General features: G+C 36.7%; 1 protein-coding gene across 1 annotated transcript; it reads left to right on the top strand.

The window, feature by feature from the left end:
• The first annotated feature begins 347 nt into the window (after nucleotides 1–347).
• Nucleotides 348–23,400, top strand: LOC121381575 (L-gulonolactone oxidase-like). The gene is made up of 12 exons (XM_041510909.1): nucleotides 348–365; nucleotides 6,830–6,931; nucleotides 9,015–9,140; nucleotides 9,977–10,074; nucleotides 12,188–12,278; nucleotides 13,456–13,641; nucleotides 14,515–14,622; nucleotides 15,556–15,632; nucleotides 17,211–17,360; nucleotides 18,630–18,791; nucleotides 19,181–19,271; nucleotides 21,177–23,400. The coding sequence occupies exons 1-12, from the start codon at nucleotides 348–350 to the stop codon at nucleotides 21,333–21,335; spliced, it is 1,368 nt and encodes a 455-aa protein (XP_041366843.1). The 3' UTR covers nucleotides 21,336–23,400.
• Nucleotides 23,401–24,948: the final 1,548 nt, after the last annotated feature.

The raw sequence follows: 24,948 nt of genomic DNA, 5'->3' as shown, positions 1-24,948 counted from the left end.
AGCTGATACCGTTTCCAATGGAGCATAACTCGAGCACTCTAGAAACCCCGCTCGCCACAGTCTAACCACCACCAATCCCACTCTCTGCATAATTTGCTTTGACACCACGCTCAGGATTAATTTGAACCAAACATATATCGGTTATGTTTTTAGAATAATTACGGTACCATTGATACAGTTTCTGTGATCACGTGGTTTAAATATACACACGTGTAGTACTCCGTTTTGGCCGAAACGTAGTCAGTCAGTTGTAAATGAATGATATTTGCATGATTAGACAGTAGTTAATTTTGTCAGTGAAACAGAGGACAGTTATTGACACCGGGCTTATATTTTTCATCTGCAATATGGTTTCTGACGTACGGGTAAGTTAACATAAATTAATGTCAATAATTCTTTACACTAACTTCACTATTAGTTACGTAAGTGATGATAGAAAAACATCGGTTAGGCCCTATTCGTGTATTACTAATTGTAATGTTTGATGTGACCTACTCGTCTACATGTACCCTGGTGTGACAGTACCAGACATACCCCCCCCCCCCCCTCCCAGTCACAGACTTGTCAACTCACGTGTTCGACGTGAGTCACGTTTTTGGGTTCAATATATCACGCTCTCACGTTTTGAAAGATGTCAAAGTTTAAAGTATGTTTTGTTTAACGACATCACTAGAGCAGATTGATTTATTAACCATCGGCTATTGGATCAATGGATGTCAAACATTTGGTAATTTTAACATATTGTCTTGGACTAACTTAGAGAGAAAATTTGCCACATTTTTCCATTTGTAGCAAGGGATCTTGTTATATTGGCCATCCCACAGACAGGATAGTACATACCACAGCCAGGGCTAGCTCTGGGTGAGCAAAATATTTTGCCAAATTATCTTTAAAAAAAAAAGAGAGAGGCAAAACCCAGTTATTTTCCAACAAAACATCAATTAATATTTGAATTTTTTTCGCCAAATTAAAAAACAAATTTGCCAGTTATTCCTCAAATTTGCATTTGGTGAATTTGGTGAGTGGCAGAGTTAGCCCTGACAGCCTTTGATATACCAGTTATGGTGCACTGTCTGGAATGAGAAATTGCTCAGTATGCTCACTGACAGGGATCGAAACTGGACCGACCTTGCATCAAGTTAGCACTTTACCACTGGGCTACGTTCCCCCTAATCCAAGGTGGACCCAATAACACATTGCTATGTTCGATTAACACATTGCTACATTCGATTCGGACTACACCCCTTCCCACCCCCATTATTAATATCAATTAAAATGTCTGCTTTTTTATAGTTAAAAAATATTTAGTAAATGTATGCTCTCCAGAAATATTTTAACTAAAGATGCTTTCTGTGTGGTGTTATATTTCCAGCAGACCTTTTACAATGGGCCATCGATGGTCCATCGTCGACTGAATCGTTGGCCCGCTGTTGGTTGCCGATGTCGGACCGCATTCTTTTTTGCTCGTCTGTATGGAAGCGGTCCGCTGTCAGTTGCCGATATTAAACCGATATCGGCCCACCAATGGCCCACCATCGACTCAATTGTTGACATATGCCGCCAGCCCATAGTCCTTTTCACTCAAACAACACTGGCAAACAACACTGAATAGATGTTGGCCCATCGACAGCCCACCATCGGCTTAACCATTGGCATTTTGTTGGTTGCCAATGTCGGCCCACTGTCAATTAACATTAAACCGATATCAGCCTATCAATAGCCCACCATCGACTCAATCATTGGCATGCTATCAGTTGCCAACATCACCCCATACAAAAGTGGACCATTGTTACCCAACATTAAATAGATGTCAGCCCATCGACAGCCCACCATCGGCATTCTTTCAGTTGCCAATGTCAGCCGTTGTTGGTTTCCAGTGGTGAAGGTTGCATTTTTTCAAAAACTTAATTAACAGGGCACTTCAGATGGACAGGTGGGAAGGCATCTCAGCAGGCTTTGGTTTTTAATTTAAAAAAAAAAAAGGGGAGTGGTGAGTGAAAAAACCCCCAACTCTGCTCCTAATGAATTTTCTTTTTGTAAATGTATTTTTTTAGGGAGCATGACCCAACTCCACTAAAATCTTCACCTTACCATTTGTGACACTCAATAGCTGATGTGTATTTTTGTACTGGGGTGTCATCAAACATTCATTCATTCATTCATTGCCACAATCTAACACACACACCCCGCCCCATACAGTTTCATGCATATGTGTTTGGCCAGTACCCATTTTTACTGACAGTTCAACAGTAATTATTATGTAACACTTGGTGAGTGAGGGTATCATGGAATACTTTACACTCTAAAATGTAGGAGGGAGGGAGTAGTATAACATTTTCTAAACAGTTGTCTTATTTTTATTGATTAAAAAAAAATTGTTTTGTTTAATAATACCACCAGAGCACATTGATTTATTAACCATTAGCTACTGACAGGGCTCATACTGGAACACATTTCCGTTTAGCCAGTTTTCAGATATGTGGAGTATTTCATCAAAAAATATTTTAAAATTGCTAATTTAATGAATAATTTATTAGCCAAAAACTAAATTTTGTAGTCCAGCCAGTGCACCATGACTGGTACATCAAAGGCCGTGGTATGTGCTATCCTGTCTATGGGATGGTGCATATAAAAGATAAGATATAAAAGAGTAGCCCATGAAGTGGAGACAGTGGGTTTCCTCCCTCAATATCTATGTGGTCCATATAACTGTAAATGAAATGTGTTGAGTGTGTCATTAAATAAAACATTTCCTTCTTCTAAATGTTGTAGCCACTTTGTATAAAGATATACCGGCCTCGGTGGCGTCATGGCAGGCCATCGGTCTACAGGCTGGTAGGTACTGGGTTCGGATCCCAGTCGAGGCATGGGATTTTTAATCCAGATACCGACTCCAAACCCTGAGTGAGTGCTCCGCAAGGCTCAATGGGTAGGTGTAAACCACTTGCACCGACCAGTGATCCATAACTGGTTCAACAAAGGCCATGGTTTGTGCTATCCTGCCTGTGGGAAGCGCAAATAAAAGATCCCTTGCTGCCTGTCGTAAAAAGAGTAGCCTATGTGGCGACAGCGGGTTTCCTCTAAAAACAGTGTCAGAATGACCATATGTTTGACGTCCAATAGCCGATGATAAGATAAAAAATCAATGTGCTCTAGTGGCGTCGTTAAATAAAACAAACTTTACTTTACTTTTGTATAAAGATAAGCAGTTGGCTAATTTGTCAATGGGTAGGGTGAGCCCTGTATTGGATGTCAAACATTTAATCATTTTAAACACATACCGAGAAAATCCACTGTACATTTTTCCATTAGCAGCAAAGGATCTTTTATATGCATTTCCATACAGACAGGACAGCAGCACATAGCATAGCCTTTGGTATACCAATCGTAGTGCACTGGCTGGAACAAAAAATAACCCAGTGGGTCCACAAATAGTGGTGGTGGTGGTGGTGGTGGTGGTGGTGGGGGGGGGGGGGTGATCCTAGACTGGGGATTTTTTATATGCACTTTCCTATAGACAGGACAGCACATAACCTGGCCTTTGGTGTACCGGTCACTGGTTGGAACAGAAAAGCAGGAGTGGGGGTATTGACAAGCCTTACATAATATTAAGGGTGGGTGGGTGGTCTTAGCATTTATAAATGTTTATGGGGGAGGTATATAGGGCCTCCACGAGTACTCAGGCACGGGTTGATTCTAGCAAGACTCGAGTCCGTTCACAGGACTCGAGTACCCATGCAAGGAATAGAATAGGATAACATTTTAACATACCTATTATATCCAATTAAAGTTCAAGCACCGTGCAAGGAAGACCGTTCTCATATAATTATATTTTATAGGTTATTTTGCCATATGCTTGCAGCCGGTTGCATTACAGTGCTATGAGAATGTCTGCAATGTAATACAATGGCATGATTTGGCATCCATGTTCAGCATTGGAATTAAGATGCATAATACTATTTTACTTTATTCCTTAGTCTCATTAGACTAAGGAATAAAGTCCGGGGCGAGTTTGACCGTCGAGTTCTCGAGTCCAATATTTTGGACTCGTGGAGGACCAAGAGCATGGTTTCTGCCAAAGGGTGAAACGGGTATGGTGCCAAATTAATCATTAAAATTTTATTTTTTTAAGGTAACTTTTTGACAAAATTAATTACTCTTATTATTACTGTATGATTTTCTTCACCCTAACCCTAAACTTAACACATTTTCTTTCTGGGGCAGGTCCCCCATACCCCCTCCCCTGTTGACTGTGGTTGCATTCAGTTCCATAGTGCCATAACCAAACATTTCTTTCTGGCAGAAACACTGTAGAGGTATATAACATTGCCAAATTTGGCATTAATGACTTAATTGTTGAACCTTCCCACGGTTAAACAGACCAGACACTCACTCACTTGCACACATTAGGGCCTCCACGAGTGCAAAATACAGGACTCGAGTACTCGAGGGTCAAACTCGACCCGGACCCGAGTACCCGACTCTTACACTAGATAACAATGAGACTAAGGAATAAAGCAAAACAGTATTATGCATCTTAATTTCAGCGCTCAACATGGATGCCAAATCACGCCATTGTAATTTGTATTGCATTCCACATATTCTACTTTTGTTTTTCATAATTAAATGAGTGTTCTTCTTTGCACGGGTACTCGAGTCCTGTGAACAGATTCAAGCCTTGTTAGATTCAGCCAGTGCCCGAGTACTGGAGTACCCACAGAGAACCTAGCACACATACATTGTTATGGGTTTGTGTATATATTATTTAGTGCTATTTATTACAATATTGTGGTATACATAAGAAGTTGTAATTAAATTCAAAGATTACGCTTGGTATGAGTGGTAGTTCTGCATGAGCGAGCAAAGCCGTGTTTCAATGACTGATTGATTAGCTTGGATTGGTGTTATATAATAAGGTTGGCCTTTAGTGAGTTTTACAAACTTCTTAGCTTATGATTACCCAGAATTCAGGGTTAGAGAGGAGAGAGAAGTTCAGTTGATGTGTAGACCTGCTGGCAGACGGTCACTATGCATTATGATATTTGTAATCCATGTCGGAGACAATACTGTGTATTAATATAGTGATAACTTGTTCCACGTCGGAGACAAAGTATAATATATGATTTGCTCGCTTGAACTTTGAATTGAAGAATATGTGCTTTGCTTATGTGACTTTATGGAAGACTTGTGTGCACTGGATCTTGATAATGTGATTTGATTGAACTTGGACATTCCTAGACTTTGGGTAAATATAACCTTGATTGTGGACTTTTGCATTGTATTTGTTTGCCCACTTGTATTTGTATATTCATCTGCCAAATTAGAAACTGTCATACTCTGTATTTGTATATATCTTATTGTCTTCCTATTAAATATTCATAAACTTTGTTATTTGTTGTGTGATTCATCACTTTCAATGCGTGTTACGGGTGAGTGTTGGGAATCCCCCTTTTTCCAAGGCCCACTCGTAACAACATGCTGAGACAAATACTGACACACATAAATGTTAATCTATTATCAGTGGTGACCCAGAAATGTATTAATAGAATCTATCATCATTGTGAGGTATAGATGAGACATTTCTAAACCCAGGCACAAATTGTTTAGCCCTTACAATTTTTTTTGGAATTGCACATACATGCTGAGTCAAATACTGACACACATAAATGTTAATCTATTATAAGTGGTGACCCAGAAATGTATTAATAGAATCTATCACCATTGTGAGGTATAGATGAGACAATTCTAAACCCAGGCACAAATAGTTTTTTTTGTGAAAGCCAAGGTTTACCGTAGCCCTTACAAATTGTTTTGGAATTGCTGTATCTATACCTCACAACTGTGATTGATTCTTTTTTTTTGCCCATTTAATTACAGTAACAAAACATTAAGTTTGTAAGCAGTGGTTTGTTTATTGTAGAACTATTCATAAACATTTCACCTACAAACTCATTTAATCATACGCAGAAAAATATAGTCCACATAACAACAACATAAAAATGTAACAACTTAGCAATTAGCCCGAGTACTCTGACTGTAAGAGAGCTAGACGGACATTTGGACATAAACACGCTCTCATTACAGTCAGAGACCAACCTATGTCTTTTTTTGGCAATTCCTGACTACCAGACGGTAGGCAACGAGTCCCGCTCTACAAAATTCAGTTTGGTATACAGCATTTTTGGAATCAGTAGGTCCAAATCATATAAAAACAACTGTATACCATATTCTACCCCAAAATGCTGTAACATCCATTTTCTAGAGCTCTTTTCCAGTTTTGTGCCTAGACTATATAGTGAATAGCAGGGACCAAGCTACAGATTTTCGACACTATCTTAGCGCTACGATATCGTAAAACTGTCGTAAGCTGTGTCGGCACAACATCGCTTGACATACAATGGTTTTACAATATCGTAGCGCCAAGATAGCTTCGAAAATCTGGGCCCAGGCTTGTATAGTATTCTAATTTTTGTTATATTTCGCTTCTATTGACTTTTTTAAGAGCTGATTTTATTTTTTCATTTGTGATCAAAATTTCCTATAGGCCTGTTGTGTTTCTATAGTCCTGTTGTTTGTGTTTCTATAGTCCTTCAACTAGGGAATAAGTTTGGAATATACTACAAATTATTTATTTCTGAGCCGAATTATTTTCCAAAACACTTTTACTTTTCTTTTTATGTCAAACCATACTGAAATTATTTACAAAAAACCTCACATTATTGTTGGAGGATGGGATGGAATTTAGATTATATTTATCAGTATATCATGTATGTTAAATGTAAAAATTATTTCTAAGTTGTATTAAATTGTGCCAGTACATTGTTTTCAGTCTTTGGGAAAGCCAGGCCACTTCTTCACGAACTGGGCGACTACGTATTCCTGCAAACCTGAACTCTACTTTGAGCCAGAAACCACTGATGAAATACGACAGGTAACGTTACATTTCCAGTACCGGTATTGGGTACATTAATTGATTCTGTTCTCTGCAGTTTAGGCTAGCCTGAAGGCACAAGTGGCCAGCGGGTAAATTGGGTGTGGCGCCATACCCAAATTGTTTTGCAGATTGTATTTTTTTAAGTTGACCTTTTGACTAAATTAATGACTCTTACCATTACTGTATGATTTTCTTTCTAGGGGAGGGCCACCCTTATTCCATATTGACTGGTTGCATGCAGCACACATTCAATTCCATAGTGCCATACGGTACCCAAAAATTTCTTTCTGGCAGAATTAAACTCTGATTTACAATATGCAATATGTGTTAACTTACTTAGTTTTTTCTCAGCCACATTTAAAACAAATCTTTTATTTAGGTTTAGTTTTTTAAAGGTACTTATGAAAGTAGTTTTTTTAATAACCCGTTTTGTTTAGCCAGCATGGAAGCATGCAGTGGGGTTTTCTCTCCTGACCAAATGTTGCAACTGCAATAAATGTGTTGCTAATATATGTTACGTTAGGGCTTTAGATCTCACTGATGTGGCCACAACAGGTTTATTGTCTGCTCTGAACACAGCTGGCTCTTTTTAGTGCAGTAATGTTATATAGATAATAACTAGTTAATGACATCGGATATCTGCTTTATCCTGTGACAGTAAGAATGAGAAATTTCTCATTCAGCCTGAACAGGATAAAGCAGATATCCGACATCAGTAACTGGTTATTATCTTTATCCTGCAGACCATAAAACTTAAGGGGAAAAGCTATTATTTCTGTTATTTTAGCCACATTGTACGATGACCAAGAGGTCAAATGAGCGATTTTATAATGTAGCTACATGTATGCATGTGACGTCACTCACGTGACGTCAAAAGTTATATCCTGCTACTATACGTATATGATTTTGCTTTATCCATCATCAAAATCTATCAGTAGAAACGATGGTTGCAGGATAAATTATTATCAACTGCTGAAGCATTGTGGATTATTCAGAAATGCAGTTCAAGTTATTTGAAGCTAAAACCCTGTTCACATGATCAAAATTTACACTCTGAGTCTCATGAGTAAATATACATACTGTATATATACATATTTTACCCAAGTGTGCAACACTATATTTACTGTGCTAAGCTTTTACATGACTACTGTATAAAAGGAAGATGGCCTGAGTATAATCTCATTTCAACCAACATGCTCAGGTAAACAAGTTTTGCTGTGCGTACACATGTCCAAAAATAGTCTGAAATTGCATGTGGTCTCCACTAGGTGCAAATTATTCAAAATTACATATGTGAGTATCTTTATTCATGTATGCAAATGCATTCATATGACCAAATTTACTCAGGTATGCAAATTTGCATATATCATATATGTAAACAAATACTCTTGTATGCAAATGTGTGCATGTAAAGAGGGTTTCATTTAAAGCTTAATATTGTAGTGGTTTGTGCGGTACTTAATTTGGTTTGCTTATTTTGGGCATATGTATTTTGGACACAACCTTTATCACCTTGACTTTGGTGCAATCTAAAGCCCTGATGGCTGATTCAGCAATTTATTCTTTTCCTATTTGAAGTGACAGACAATGTTAAATGCTATACTTGTATTTATCATCCATTAACAGCTTTTGTAGGAGATATCACTGGCACTATAATTTGCGATATCTCCTGCGATATTCTCCTAGGAGATATCGGTTCTTTTGTTACGTCACTGTGTATGTTTCAGCACTAAACGGTTTTGTAAACCAATCATCATTAGTGACATCACACCACTGTCGTTCTGCTAGTTAACGAGTCTATCGCTGCCAAATATAGTGACATTCAACCCACATTACTGACATTGTTTACAATTGTCGTAAATGAAAACAATGATAACGGATGATAAAAAGAATACCCCCCTCGTGTCTTGTGATATCATAATTTATCAGCACTCGATAAAAGTATAAAAACAGGTGCTGATAAATTATGATATCACAAGACACCCGGGACACTCGGGGAGTATCCTCTGTCTTTATTATGTCACTTAATTTAAAACAAAAATTACCTTTATGACTGTTTTATGTCTGAATATATTTTCAGGTTTTGGTGTTTGCAAGAGAGAAGGCCAAAAAGGTGAAGGTCGTTGGATATGGCCACTCCCCTTCTGACCTGGCATGTACTACTGACTACATGATCAGTCTCAAGAAATATGACAAAGTCTTAAAGGTAAAAACAGTTGTTTAAATTTGCTTAGACACTGAAAATCATTCCATGCATGCTGTCTGACACTGTTTTTTAGCTATATATATATATATATATATATATATATATATATATATTTATGCAGTCTGATTCTAATTAGGAGTTTGACAAATATACTGACATCTAAAATAAATTATACCAAGAAAAATGTTTTTAAATCCTTTATAATTTGGTTAAAGAAAATAAAATGGTGGTTATAAATGTTTGTGTTTTTATGGAATGAATTTTGTTCACAACATGCCAAAAAGACTATTTTCATGAATATATATTTTTTAAACAAGCAACATATTTTGGGTGTTCTTAAGTAGTTTCTCACGAGTCTTGGTATAGGTTCTTTTGGACATCAGTCCGATACTAGTCCTTTTTTCAGGTTGGGCTTGTGACAGATGCTAGGCTACCATCCCGATATACAACTTGGGATGGTGGTGTGTCAAGTACCATAACTAGGTCACCATGACCTACTTTACAAACATCACTGCATATTAAAAGGAAATCATTGTCTGGGCCATATCTTCATTATCAATTCATACAGGATCGTCAAAACTTGCATTCAAGTATTACTTGGGATGGCAGTGTGTTGCATACCATAACTAGGTCATCACAACCTAATTTTCAGGGTCAGTACTCTTGTTATCAATTGGGTTTTTTCAGGGGTTGGGTACAACTGAGATAATACATTTCATGATGTTAGAACTTAGAGTATAGGTGTACTCGGTATAACCTATGAAAACTGTGTTGATCTTAGAAATTGTGTAAACATTAGTTCTTAAGTATTGTCTTTAAAATGTTGTGCATTGCAGGTTGATAAGGAGAAGAACCAGATTAAAGTCCAGGGTGGGTGTATGATCAAGGATCTGAACAACAAAGTCTTCCCTGCACTTGGACTCGCTTTTCCAGTGTGAGATTTTTATTATAAAATATGAAAGAAGAAAGAAATGTTTTATTTAACGACGCACTCAACACATTTTATTTACGGTTATATGGCGTCAGACATATGGTTAAGGACCACACAGATTTTTAGAGGAAACCCGCTGTCGCCACTACATGGGCTACTCTTTCCGATTAGCAGCAAGGGATCTTTTATTTGTGCTTCCCACAGGCAGGATAGCACAAACCATGGCCTTTGTTGAACCAGTTATGGATCACTGGTCGGTGCAAGTGGTTTACACCTACCCATTGAGCCTTGCGGAGCACTCACTCAGGGTTTGGAGTCGGTATCTGGATTAAAAATCCCATGCCTCGACTGGGATCCGAACTCAGCACCTACCAGCATGTAGACCGATGGCCTAACCACTATGCCACCGAGGCCGGTTATTATACAATATATTTCTCGTACAAGCCAGTGCATCACAACTGTTTTATCAAAGGCTGTGGTATGTGCTATCTCGTCTGTGGGATGGTGCATATAAGAGATCCCTTGCTACTGATGGAAAAAATGTAGCAGGTCTACTCTCTAAGACTATATGTCAAGATTATAAAATGTTTACAATCCAATAGTCGATGATTAATAAATCAATGTGCTCTGGTGGTGTCGTTAAACAAACCACATTTTAACTTTCATTGTATATTACAAGGCTCCAAAGTAACGACAGTACCAATTGCAATTTCCGTCGTTGTGATATAAAATGCCATTTAGGTCCAGAGCACTACAGACAGCATGTTTGTGCCGCTCAGTAAAAATTACTGCCATCAGTAAAGTGCTTAAAAGACGGCAAAATATATACACCAAACGTGTGTACAATTTTGTACCTTTTAAAAACAGACTTCATACAGCAAAAATACCTTTCAGTCATATTTATTATCTACCAAAGTCAGTTAAAAAAACAAATTGCTCAGGACAAATTCTTACATGTGAACCCTTTATTATATCTTATGATACACATACATGTACATACATAGATACTCAGCCATAGAGACTGGTAGTGGTAATGTTTAACTACATATCAGGGCATTTTAAACTGCGACTATTTAACACTGGCTGACTTTACCGAATAAAAGTAATGGGTCTTTTATATGCTCTGTTCCACAAATGGGACAGAATATAACACAAACTTTAATACATTAGTCATGGGACACTGGTTGAGATGTCTGAACAAAGTGTGGAGCTCGGGATAGGGTGGAGGTCGGGGTATGGTGGGTCATCTCGCCTCGTATCATTTCTCAAGCAGACATGCATACAAACAAAATGTGAAAAAAATCCAATGAAATCAGTCATTAAAAACCAGAATGAATGGGACATCCACATCATTTACACATGGACATCTATATCATTCACACATAGACATCCACATCATTCGCACATGGATATCCACATCATTCGCACATGGACATCTACATCAGTCACACATAGACATCCACATCATTCGCACATGGATATCCACATCATTCGCACATGGACATCTACATCATTCGCACATGGACATCTACATCATTCACACATATACATCCACATCATTCGCACATGGATATCCACATCATTCGCACATGGATATCCACATCATTCGCACATGGACATCTACATCATTCGCACATGGATATCCACATCATTCGCACATGGACATCTACATCATTCGCACATGGACGTCTACATCATTCACACATAGACATCCACATCATTCGCACATGGATATCCACATTATTCGCACATGGATAACCACATCATTCGCACATGGATATCCACATCATTTGCATATGGATATCCACATCATTTACACATTTTTGCTTCATTGCTATGGCCTACTAAGAGATGATAACAATCACATAAAAAATAGGACAACTGGTTTTTACAAATTTGCAGGTGAAATAGTGTTAAAGTACGTACATATTTTGTGGTTAAACTTTGTCTTTGATCAAGATAAGTTGAGACAAAAATAAAAACATTACTTGCAGCTTTGCCATGGACACATTATAAAAGATAAATTGCCTGTATATGGAAGTGAAGGAATTTATTTTTATACTATTGTTCTGACTTATTCTGTTATATTAATAGTTATCACTTTGTCTAATTTTAGGTTAGGAACAGTGTCTGAATTGACAGTAGCTGGTGTTATTTCAACAGGGACCCATGGCACGGGTGCAAACTATGGAGTTTTCTCCACACTGGTAAAGATAAAAGATTTGAGTTATTTGAAGATAAGGCTTCAAGTACATCACATTATTTTTTGTTAATTGCTCTTTGGGTTTTTTAACATTCATTTACAGTGGACTTTGTCTACGCCAGATACAAGGGGGATGCTGGACGGGACTTTGGGATCGTGCCAGTTTACACTGAAATCTAGATTACATACAGGTAGATGCTGGTTTGGACAGGTTGTTTGTTTTGTTTAACAACACCACTAGAGCACATTGATTTATTAATCATCGGCTATTGGACGTCAAACATTTGATAATTTTGACATATAGTCTTTGAGAGGAAACTGCTACATTGTTTTCCATTAGTAGCAAGGGATCTTTTATGTGCACCATCCCACAGACAGGATAGCACACACCACAGCCTTTGATATACCAGTCGTGGTGCACTGGCTGGGACGACAAATGGCCCAATGGTCCCACTGACGGGAATCGATCCCAAATCGACCGCACATCAAGCGAGCGCTTTACCACTGGGCTACGTCCTGCCCTAAGGTTTGGACAGAGTCACATACTAAATCCGATGCAGTGTTGGCTGATATTCCGATCTCTCGATGTAACAACGGATCTCTGAATTTATGGAAATTATTTAACTTCCGATATAGCATGTCGGATAAATCACAGAATTGAATATCCATTCCTCAATGTTATAATGTGACATAATCCATGATTACTGAAAAACATTTTCCAATGAGTTTCATTGCACAAAACCAGAAAAGCATTTTTTCATAAAATTAGAAATCCTAGGGACTGGAATGAATGAAGAATATAAAAATTATAGTTACTGGTAATGTTGTCCTATTTGCAGGGTGTGTTGATGGGGCTTTAAAATGAATGAACAGTATAAAAGTTAAAGGTAATGTTGTCCTATTTGCAGGTTGTGTTGATGGGGCTTTAAAATGAATGAACAGTATAAAAGTTAAAGGTAATGTTGTCCTATTTGCAGGTTGTGTTGATGGGGCTTTAAAATGAATGAACAGTATAAAAGTTAAAGGTAATGTCCTATTTGCAGGTTGTGTTGATGGGGCTTTAAAATTAATGAACAGTATAAAAGTTAAAGGTAATGTTGTCCTATTTGCAGGTTGTGTTGATGGGGCTTTAAAATGAATGAACAGTATAAAAGTTAAAGGTAATGCTGTCCTATTTGCAGGTTGTGTCGATGGAGTTAATGACAGCTGCTGGGGACATCTTGGAGATATCGAATGAGAAGAACGCGGAACTCATGCCTGCTGTCACTCTGTCTCTGGGCTCGCTTGGGGTCATTCTGACCGTGACCTTGCAGTGTGAACCCGCCTACAAGCTACACCTTGTACAGTACCCCCTCAAGCTGAATGACGTAAGCTGGTGTATTCAAATCAAAGTATTCAGGCCCCATGCCTATAAACCTCTAGCTTGTTAGTTAAAGTCAGTCAATTAGATTTTCATGTTTGCCTCAAAAAGATTTGGGTCTGATTGAATTCCCATCAACAAATTTAATATAGCTGTGGGGGTACATTTACACACACTGTTCATTTTACAACTTTTGTTTTTTATCTGAATTTTTATTTTCCCCAAAAGTAGTTTGATTCCCCCACCCTTCCTTAAATCTAAATACAGTCTGTTTTAAAATTGTTTCAAAAAAATTCCTTACTTTGATCTAGAGGTACATAATAGGTTATTTGATGTGTATATTAAAAGTGTGAGTTTTGTCTGAAGACTGTTAGAATTATTACATAGTCGGCAATTCATTAACAGGGCTTCTAGATTATGGTAGCCCCACTCTCGTGGCTAGTGATATTCAATGTTGGACTAGTAAATAACTACTATTACCATGCCCGACAGCTAGTGGAAAAAAGTTGTCAAATGCTGCATTTAAATCAATTTTGTAAATATGAATATCCTGACCCCACTACCCAAACTTAGTGTTTTTAAGCTCTATCTTCCTCTTTAGGTGACATATCCGATTATTACTATTAGTAAAATTGTACTGACTTAAAGTAAAGTAGTGCTAGTGGATATTTAAATGACTAACCCCATGGCTAGTGGATTTTATCAATGTATTCCAATGGTATCATTAAATTAAACGATGAATGAATGTTTAATGACACTCCAGCACAAAAAATACATAGGCTATTGGGTGTCAAACTAGGTAAACAAAACAAAATTTAACTTTTTGTTTTGTAAGATAAGATCAGGTGTACATTGTGTTTTTTGTCTCTAAATGTTTCAGGTATTGGAAAATCTGGACGTTCACGTGAAGTCCTCAGATCATTTCCGTTTTTTCTGGTTTCCACACACAGATAACGCTATCTGCTACCATGCAAATAGGACAACCAAGGTAAACAAATATATATGTGTTTACTCAAATGCATTAATTAGTTTTAGTTTTGCTATTAAAAAATATATTTCTATAGCAGTGGATTTATTTTAACTTCTCCAAATGGTGTGTTTTTATTATTCGTACATTTTTAACAGCTTTTCAGTTATAACAATGATGAGTTCATATGTCTAGCTAATGTATATATATATATATGGTACATTAAATACTTTGTTAAAACTTAATCATGTATTGACATTCTTGTAAACATATGATAGATGTAAATAACCACCAATTGATGGCAAAAATCATTTCTATTCTAGCTGTTAACTGTCATCTTTATGGAAAAACCACATCATTTTTAATATTTTATCATGTATTTCTTTTTTCCATAAATATTACATGTATCTTTATATACACTGGATATTGCCATTTAAAGGGACTGTCTTGAGTTTCCTGCATTCTAAGATGTTTCCGACTAATAAAATCTTTTAACATCTAAAAATATGCATTAAATATATTTTCTTGTTTAGAATATCAGTGTCTGTATATTCAATGTGTTTCTGGTCATCTTAAAATTTGTAAGAAGCCCAAAGTGGATTTTGTCTTCAAATAAGTTTCGTATGTACAAAAAAAACATTTTCTAGGAAATAAAATGAAATTTAACTTGGTTCAAATACTAGAAATCAGAAACACGTTTAACATACAGCCACTAAATTTTTATGCAGAAAAAAATATATATTTGATATGTAATTACAGTCGTTAAAATGTCTCTGTTAGTCGATAACATCTTGCAGCAAACTCGGGAATGTCCCTTTAAGAAAAATTGGTGTTTTAATCGTGAAAAGTCAAACCTGAATTTGAGTTTTCATTGCTGTAACAATATGGGCATACATACTGGTACAACAGGTTGTGAACTAATTTCCATTAGAGTGTGTTATTTGTGATTTCCAGGAACATTTTGTGAAGACTAGCTGGGTGTGGGAGATGCTGGTTGGCTACTATCTGTTGCAGCTGCTCTACTGGATAAGGTATCACATGTATACTTTTATACAAGAGAAACAGAGATTTTGGTTTTTGCTGGCTGGGGCCGGAACGTAGCTCAGTGGTACAGTGCTTGCCTGATCCACGATTGATCTAGGATCGATCCCCATCGGTGGGCCCATTGGGCTATTTCTCGTTCCAGCCAGTGCTCCACAACTGGTGTAACAAAGGATCGTGGTATGTGCTATCCTGTTTGTGGGATGGTGCATATAAAAGATCCCTTGCTGTTAATCGAAAAGAGTAGCTCATGAAGTGGCGACAGCAGGTTTCCTCTCTCAATATCTGTGTGGTCCGTAACCATATGTCTGATGCCATATAACCGTAAATAAAATGTGTTGAGTGCGTCGTTAAATAAAACACTTCCTTCCTTCTTCACTGCTAGCTGTAAAACAAGGGTTTATAGCCTCATTTCTGCTTACATGTTCACATTTTACCATGTATTTCACTTGTTGTACTTTCATTTGCTTTGGGATTTCAAATTAAGAACCCTAAATACAGGTCTATAAGTTACATTACTTACCTTTACTGTCTTTCTTGCAACTTATTTCCGTGCTTATATCCAATTAAGGTTCAAGCACGCTATCCTGGGCACACACCACAGCTATTAGGGCTGTCTGTCCAGGACAGTGAGTTAGTTGTTAGTGGCTAGTGAGAGAGAAGAGGATGTAGTGGTCTTACACCTACTCATTGAGTCGTTAAAATTCGCTCTGGGTGGGAGACGGTACTGGGCTGCGAACCCTGTACCTACCAGCCGTATGTCCGATGACTTAACCACGACACCACCGAGGCCGGTTACCTTTACTGTATCATACTACCCAAGTAGAAAGTGTTATCTCCCTTAACAAAAAGTTAATAATAATGCTTGCCTGATGTGCAGAAAGAAATGTTTTATTTAACGACACACTCAACACATTTTATTTACGGTTATATGGCGTCAGACATATGATTAAGGACCACACAGATTTTGAGAGGAAACCCACTGTCGCCACTTCATGAACTACTCTTTCCGATTAACAGCAAGGGATCTTTTATTTGCGCTTCCCACAGGCAGGATAGCACAAACCATGGCCTTTGTTGAACCAGTTATGGATCACTGGTCGGTGCAAGTGGTTTACACCTACCCATTGAGCCTCACTCAGGATTTGGAGTCGGTATCTGGATTAAAAACTCCATGCCTCGACTGAGATCCGAATCCAGTACCTACCAGCCTGTAGACCGATGGCCTAACCACTACGCTACCGAGGCCAGTCCCCCTGATGTGCAGTACCACAGAGCCACTCCTATAATTTTTTCCAGATGTGTAGAGATCTTTAAATTTTAGGTATTTCAAATGACATATACCTTTTATGAGTGCAAGTATAAGCACACATAAACACATTGCACACAATAAATAAAGAATATATCCAGCTACCTTTTAAAAATGACTGAAATTAATTGCAACAAAAACAGTTGCAAATCACATCTAATCTCATCTCTTCTACCAATGCTTCTTCATCTGTTGCATGACATTGTTGTGAATTATGAAAATTATTATAACATTTCTTTTTTTCTCTTTTCATTTTCAGTACTTTTATTCCGCAGTGCGTTCCCCTGCTGAATCGAGTATTTTTCCACCTGATATATGGTTCTCGTCAGGAGAAGATAGACCGAAGTGACCATATATTTAACTTCAACTGTCTGTTTAAACAGTATGTCATGGAGTGGGCAATACCAAGGTAATACACAAACACCACCATTAACCTCGATACTGCAGTTAAGATATCTTGCCCGACTTCACCAAGTCGACATGCTGTACACAAAACAGTGCATTTCCACAATTCATATTTTCTGCAGTTTTGCACTTGGCCCTGACTGGAAATAATAATAGAACAACAGGGAATAGATTAATTGAGACTTTGGTGGCTTTGGTTTTTTGTTTTCATTGAAGAATACCTGTGAATTTTGGGTTGAATAAGTGGTATTCGGCAAGTATTTTCGCTAGACAACAGTTGTGGAACATTGTGGTAATTTTGAAGAATTGACAGCTGATGGTGACAGCTAATTTGATTGTTTTACCAACAATGTAATTCACAAATATAAAATATCCTAAAAATTAGAAAAACCCACAAAAATAGTACTTATTTTTTCACATATGAATATTATTTTATGTATTTATAAAAAAAAATGCAAGGGAAATATGCATGTAACATTTATAAACTTGTACCCACTTAACATTATTTTTGTGAAAAATGAATCCAGTAGTCTACAACTACATTGACATTGCAACCTGGAAAGTGTTGAAAGAGTAAAAAAAATTTTTAACCCAGTGCATTGTATCTCTTTGTATCCATTAGCGTTTTTTCCATTCTTGCTATGCTTCATGGCTGGTAGCCCAGTGGTAAAGCGCTCGCTCAATGCACGGTCGGTATAGGATCGATCCCCGTCGGTGGGCCTATACTGGGTTATTTCTCACTTTAGCCAGTGCATCAAAGGCTGTGGTATGTACTATCCTGTTTGTGGGATGGTGCATATAAAAGATGCCTTGCTACTAATGGAAAAATGTAGTGGGTTTCCTCTCTAAGACTATATGTGAAAATTATCTAATGTTTGATGATTAATAAATCAATGTGCTCTAGTGGTGTAGTTAAACAAAACAAACTTTAACTTTTCATGGCTGGTATGTCAATTGACAGGTCATTGCATGTGCTGGGTTCTGTGGGAAAAGGCTTATAGGTTGTTGCTGATAAATGGTAAGCGTAACCTATATTGTAGCAGGTTTCATCTCTTACCTTCATTCAAATGTTAGTCAAGTGATACCATACACCCAACAAGCCATTGATTAAAAACAGACGGCTAAGATGTCATTAAACATTTCTTCTCATCATTCATCATATACCATTGCTGATATCAGCGTTTAGTATTTGTTTTTGTATTTAGATATTGTTATATATCATTCATTCATTCATTCATTCATTCATTCATTCTAATCCTTCTTTTCTCCACAGAGATAAAACTGCTGTTGTGCTGTATGATCTCAAAAACTGGATCACAGCTAACAAATTCCCAGCTCACTTCCCAGTCGAGGTTCGATTTGTCAAGGGAGATAACCTCTTTCTTAGTCCAGCCTATGGACAGGAAGCCTGCTTTATCAACATCATCATGTACAGGTAATTAAAACACCAAACAAATAATGTTGTCATCTCTAATTAACCAGAATGTACTTAATTTTATGAAAAATACATTAATTAATATCAAAATTATTGTCTATATGTGTGTGTATATATATATATATATATATGTCTATGTCTCTGTCTATATATATATATATATATATATATATATATATATATATATATATATATATTATATGTCTGTATATATAATATATTATCAAAAGTATATTAAGTTTTATTTTATTTTACACACTGTTTAAAATTCATTTTCAAACCTGATTGCTATTGACAAGTCTTTAGCAGGGTTGGCAAGCCTGCACATGCGTTTGTGAATATATTTAGTAAATTACTGAAGACCAGTAATCATGTTTGGTATTTTTCAGACCGTATAACAAGTTTGTAAAGAATGAGGAATACTGGGAAGCCTTTCAGAAGATAGTAGCCCAGGTTGGTGGAAGGCCACACTGGGCAAAGGTAAAGCAATATTCCGATAAATGAAACGAAAATTAGATTTACATTCTACTCCGTCTTGCAATTTCTCGCTCCAGCCAGTGTACCAGCACTGGTATAAGGACTGGTACATCAAAGGCTGTGGTACGTGTATGTGCTATCTTGTCTGTGGGATGGTGCACGTAAAAGATCCCTTGCTACTAATGGAATAATGTAGTGGGTTTCCTTGCTAAGACTATACCAGGTATGTCAAAATTACCAAATGTTTGACATCTAATAGCCGATGATTAATAAATCAGTGTGCTCTAGTGGTGTCATTAAACAAAACAAACTTCTTGTATCTTGGACATCTACTATTAATTGTTTGTGCGGAAATGGTATTTCATGCACAGTCATTCCAAAGGTGTTTTGACCTGTTTAGCTGATTGCAAGTTTGATGATTTAATTAGTTCAATGAAAGGCAATGCCGGATTTATAAGGGGATAAAGGCCCCCCCTGCCAGAGGAGCTCCCCAGACTAACGACTTCCTTTATAAACAAATTTTTAATAAAATTGCACATATATAAAATTATAAAATTAGTTCATTTTTTTTATTTGTCATGTAATTTAATTTCTATGTTGAGGGGCCCCCGAATCTGAAGTGCCCTGGGCCCCCCAAGGTCTAAATCTGGCCCTGATGAAAGTACAAGAAGTAAAGCTGGCTTTGGTTAGATCTTACTGTCTGCACTGGCTTTGACATCTTCATTAATACTATTACATGGGTCAAGGCCATTTAATGTACTGTAGTTGATCGTCCTAATATGTTTATGGCTTGCTTATTAGCTGCTGGTAGGTTTGTGCCAGCATTGATTCCCTTGATTGAATGAAGGGACATGGGTTAGGATTACGGCCTCCATGAGTCCAAAATATTGGACTCGAGTACTCCATGGTCAGACTTTACTTGGACCTAAGTACCCGACACTTACACTGGATGATAATGAGACTAAGGAATAAAGTAAAATAGCATTATGCATCTTAACTGTAGTGCTGAACATGGACACCAAATCATGCCATTGTATTGCATTCCACATATTCGCCTTTTGTTTTGCCTCCATGTCTCATAGCCCTATAATATAACCGGAGGCAAGCATATGGCAACATGACATTAAAAATATAATTCAATGAGTGCTCTTCATTGAACTTGTACTCAGGTCCTGTGAACGGACCCAGGTGTAGCTAGACTCGGCCTGTGCCCGAGTATTCGAATACTCATGGAGACCCTAGTTAACATTGGCCTTGGTTAGATCTGCTAATGGAATATCAGATGATGGGTTTGCATTCCAGATTTTGTCTTTATGATGGAACTTTCATGATGAATGAATGAATTAATGTTTAACAACATGAGCACCAAAAATATAATTGGCTGTTATATGTAAAGGTATAATAAAAAATCGATGAAAGACTGGCATTGATATAAAAATTCTACATTTTGTAATAAAATAAAGAGCTGTATACCAAGCAATAAAATGACAGGTTAGTACATTTAAGATATGGAAGATTCAAGATTTGCAAATTACTTGTTTATTTTATTATTATTATTATACCGGCCTCAGTGGCGTAGCCATCGGACTACAAGCTGGTAGGTACAGGGTCTGCAGCCCGGTACTGGCTCCAACCCAGAGCGAGTTCTTAAGGGCTCAATGGGTAGGTGTAAGGCCACTACACCCTCTTCTCTTTCACTAGCCACTAACCAGCTAACAACTAACCAACTGTCCTAGACAGACGGCCCAGATAGCTGAGGTGTGTGCCCAGGACAGCGTGCTTGAACTTTATTTGGATATAAGCACGAAAATAAGTTGAAATGAAATGAAATGATAATTATTAATATTTTAAAGTGTTAGCTAATTTATTTTGAAGTCATGAGTAAAATATTGCTGTTTTCATTTCCAGGATCACAAGTACAAAAGGGAACACTTTGAGAAGCTGTATCCCAAGTTTGGAGAGTTCTGTAAAATCCGAGAGAAACTGGATCCTAATGGGATGTTTCTGAACGCCAACCTGGATAGAGTGTTTGGCAAGGGGACATCATCAGATGTGTTACAAGTATAGAAAATATACTATACTATTGGGTTGTTTGTTAAAAACGTAATTCAAAAGCAATCTGATTAAAATTGGCTTCACTGGTTAATTACTATTACCTGTGGATCTAACAGCATCCCATAGGAGCTCATGTCCAGTTGACGTTCATTTGACCAGTCAAAACCTTACTTGCAGAATAAAGTCCGTGATTTGAAAAGAATTTGAAAACATTTGGAATTATGCCAAGGGCATTTTAAATGATTCGGGTGAATTACAAAGTATGCCGGAAACTAATTTGAATATAAAATTTAATGTTGAGCTTTCATTTCAAGACAAAAAATAAATGTGATAGTATAGCCACAATCCAAAGTTTATTACTGCACTTTTCCCCCCACATTTTTTTAATGTTGAAATAGGTCAACAAGTTCGCCTATTGCTTGAGCGACATTCTAATTGAATTGGAACTCGGCTATATGAACCACGACCATAACAGCTGAGGACTGCATATGTAAACTTAATGCAAAATGGTTATTATTATTTAATCCTGTTGCCAAAGAAATGAATCGGCATTCAGCCATACAGTGTTAAAATAACTATCATTATGTTAAACACTAGTAATTTAAATTGTAGGGCCTACTAAGGCCTCAAACTTTCTTTTCATACAAACTAAAAAACACCCATAAAAAAAATAATATGGTGGTATATATAGGACACATTTTTTTCTTACTTTTAGAGATACTGAACTTTGACTTATATATCAAAATCTAGACTTGTTTTGTTAAGTGTTTCACTTATTATCTTGAAATGTCGGCATATTATCTCAAGATTTCGACTTCTAATGTCAAGCTCTCAACCTGTTATCATGACTATATGCCACTGAAGGTACGTATGCACTGACGAGATAATTATAGCATTCGACAATATAATTTGACAGGTCAAGATAATAGGTTCAGCCCTCAACATCAAGATAATAAATTGAGATTTCAACATAAGGCCCACTTTCCTTTAACGTGCATTTTCATATCTACATTTTCATAATTTGACGTCATCAAAGTACTTTACGGCACAAGTAAACATCGATCGACGTTTTTTTTCTGCACATGCTGAATGCACACTCGACTTGTTATCTCGAGCTCTCGACTTCTTAAGCACATTACTGATTATCTCAACTGCTCAACTTGTATCTCAAGCGCTCGACACCTCGAGTTATATATATTGTAGTTGAGCAGTTGCCTAACCCGGCATGTATGTATTGGTATGGTTCATGGTACAGTGGCCTCATAAATAGTCTTGCCTGATATTTTTAGAATTTGTGTGCTCCCAAATAACATTATAAAAGGCGAAATGTGATTGGTTGATATTTAAATTATTATTTACAAACAAAATGTCACCTGGACATGGGGAGTCCACGCAATGCTGTTAGATCTACTGGTAGACCAGTAGAGCTAATTTTAATCAAAAGCTACATTCCTGCATTGGCGTAGCCAGGATTTCATTTTGGCAGGGTGAACTGCACTGTCTGTGAGTCATGCTATGGGTCAACAGAAACATATAAAAGGTGGTGGTGGTGGAAAAAACCCAGTACATTTGTGCCATATTATTGTTGTTTTTAATGAAAGGTATTTTCAACACAAAAATGCATTTAAATTTTACTATGAATATGTTTTTAGCGAGTATTTACATTTCCATTTGCAGAAGAGAAAACTTAAGTTTATAGCTAGTCATGCAATGTTTTGCTCTCTTCTTTTTTTTCTGAAGCTAATTTTGCAAATTTGGTGTACTGCATGTAGTACAAGTGGGTAATCTTTCACAACAAAAACTTCCAACACTAAAATAGAAATACCCTCAAGCCTTGTTGCTGGGTTGTATAATATAGCACAAATTGAACAGAAGTCACAAAACTTTCTTCTTACATCAAACAAAAATGAAATCATTTACAAGAAACCATTTTTGTAGGAGGATGAGACGGACTATAGTACATGTGATGTCAACACTTCCTTGTAATTTATTACATACCTATTCAATCTTACTATAATGATAAAGACATTTTCAAACTGTGTAATAAATTTATTTTGTATTACACATATGTGCAATCTGGACCGGAACTTTTAAATGGGGAATTCCTTTTTTATTTTTACTGCAGTTAGCGCCTTTTATTTACTAACGTCATATATGATTTACAAATGACGTCACATCGTATTTGAAACATTACACAAGGCTGCCGCAGAGTATGATTCTTAACGTTAAGCAAATCCATGAAAGGAGTTTTGATCATAGATTTAACAAAGTGTTGTTATGAGGTTAAATTAAAAACCGTTTTTGTAAAACATAAAAGAATGTATGTAATAAATACAGAACTTCACATACATTGTTTTCGCTTCGTATTTATTGCACTCGTTTATTTTGTGCAAGAACATACCATTCAACTGCTACGCGATCTCGTGGTAGATATTCTTGCGCAAAATAAACTCATGCAATAAATAGGAAGCGAAAACAACGTGTATGAAGTTCTGTATATGTATAACACCTACATGGACTTGGCCTTGGCTACGTCTGTATTACTACGAAGTAATTTAGATCGGATATTTCTGTCTCCAAAAACACTATATTTGATATTTATTTTATTTGTTATTTGTCTATTTTATATGTGTTTGCTTTACGGTAATATTCATTGATTTCAAATATAATTAGACCGAAACACTATATTTGATATTTATTTTATTTGTTATTTGTCTATTTTATATGTGTTTGCTTTACGGTAATATTCATTGATTTCAAATATAATTAGACCGAAACACTATATTTGATATTTATTTTATTTGTTATTTGTCTATTTTATATGTGTTTGCTTTATGGTAATATTCATTGATTTCAAATATAATTAGGCCGAAACACTATATTTGATATTTATTTTATTTGTTATTTGTCTATTTTATATGTGTTTGCTTTACGGTAATATTCATTGATTTCAAATATAATTATATGTGTCATTTTATGATCAAAACATGATTTGTGAACAAGTCTTATGGTTCATTAGTGTTTTGTTAAATTATTTAATTTTGTGACAACATGAATCTTTGAAGTTTAAACTTGATGCAAATATATCACATGAAAATACTGGTCATTTTAATTCAATTGTGTGTGTCAAAAACATGGAAAGTGACTTTAGAGTGGAATACAGTGGCATAGCGTGGGCAGGGCCACCAGGGCGGTTGCCCTGGGCGCAAAATTCTGGACTGGTGGAATGGACTCGGGGAGTGCTAATGGTCCACTTGTTAGGGGGTGCAATACTTGCCTTGTCCCGGGCATTGGCAACCCACGCTACACCACTGGTGGAATATAAAACGCAACAGAATAAATAATCGAACAATCAAAACAAGTGCTTGCAATTTCAAACATGTTTAACCTCGTACCACAAACATGTCACTATTGCATGATATCAGTATATATGTAGTGTTCAATTAACGTTCAGTTAAAATGTCAAAAATAAAGTCTGTTTTCCATTTTTATTAATCAGTGTCTACCTAAAATACTTTTTTTCTTCTTCATTATTTTTACTTAGGTGCACAGTGTACCTTGCTCAGAATGTTAATTTCGATCCCTGTGCAGCATGAAATGTACAATAAAAATAAGGGGTTGAATC

Source organism: Gigantopelta aegis, chromosome 9, assembly GCF_016097555.1.
Source record: "Gigantopelta aegis isolate Gae_Host chromosome 9, Gae_host_genome, whole genome shotgun sequence".
Taxonomy (NCBI): domain Eukaryota; kingdom Metazoa; phylum Mollusca; class Gastropoda; order Neomphalida; family Peltospiridae; genus Gigantopelta; species Gigantopelta aegis.
The sequence above is the reverse complement of the archived record's forward strand: the minus strand, read 5'-3'. Positions and strand labels throughout refer to the sequence as shown.

Excerpts from the sequence above, each read along its gene's own strand:
- LOC121381575 (XM_041510909.1), top strand. Across the intron at positions 14,623-15,555 it reads ATGCAAATAGGACAACCAAG|GAACATTTTGTGAAGACTAG; the intron begins GTAAACAAATAT and ends TGTGATTTCCAG. Across the intron at positions 18,792-19,180 it reads ATCAACATCATCATGTACAG|ACCGTATAACAAGTTTGTAA; the intron begins GTAATTAAAACA and ends GGTATTTTTCAG.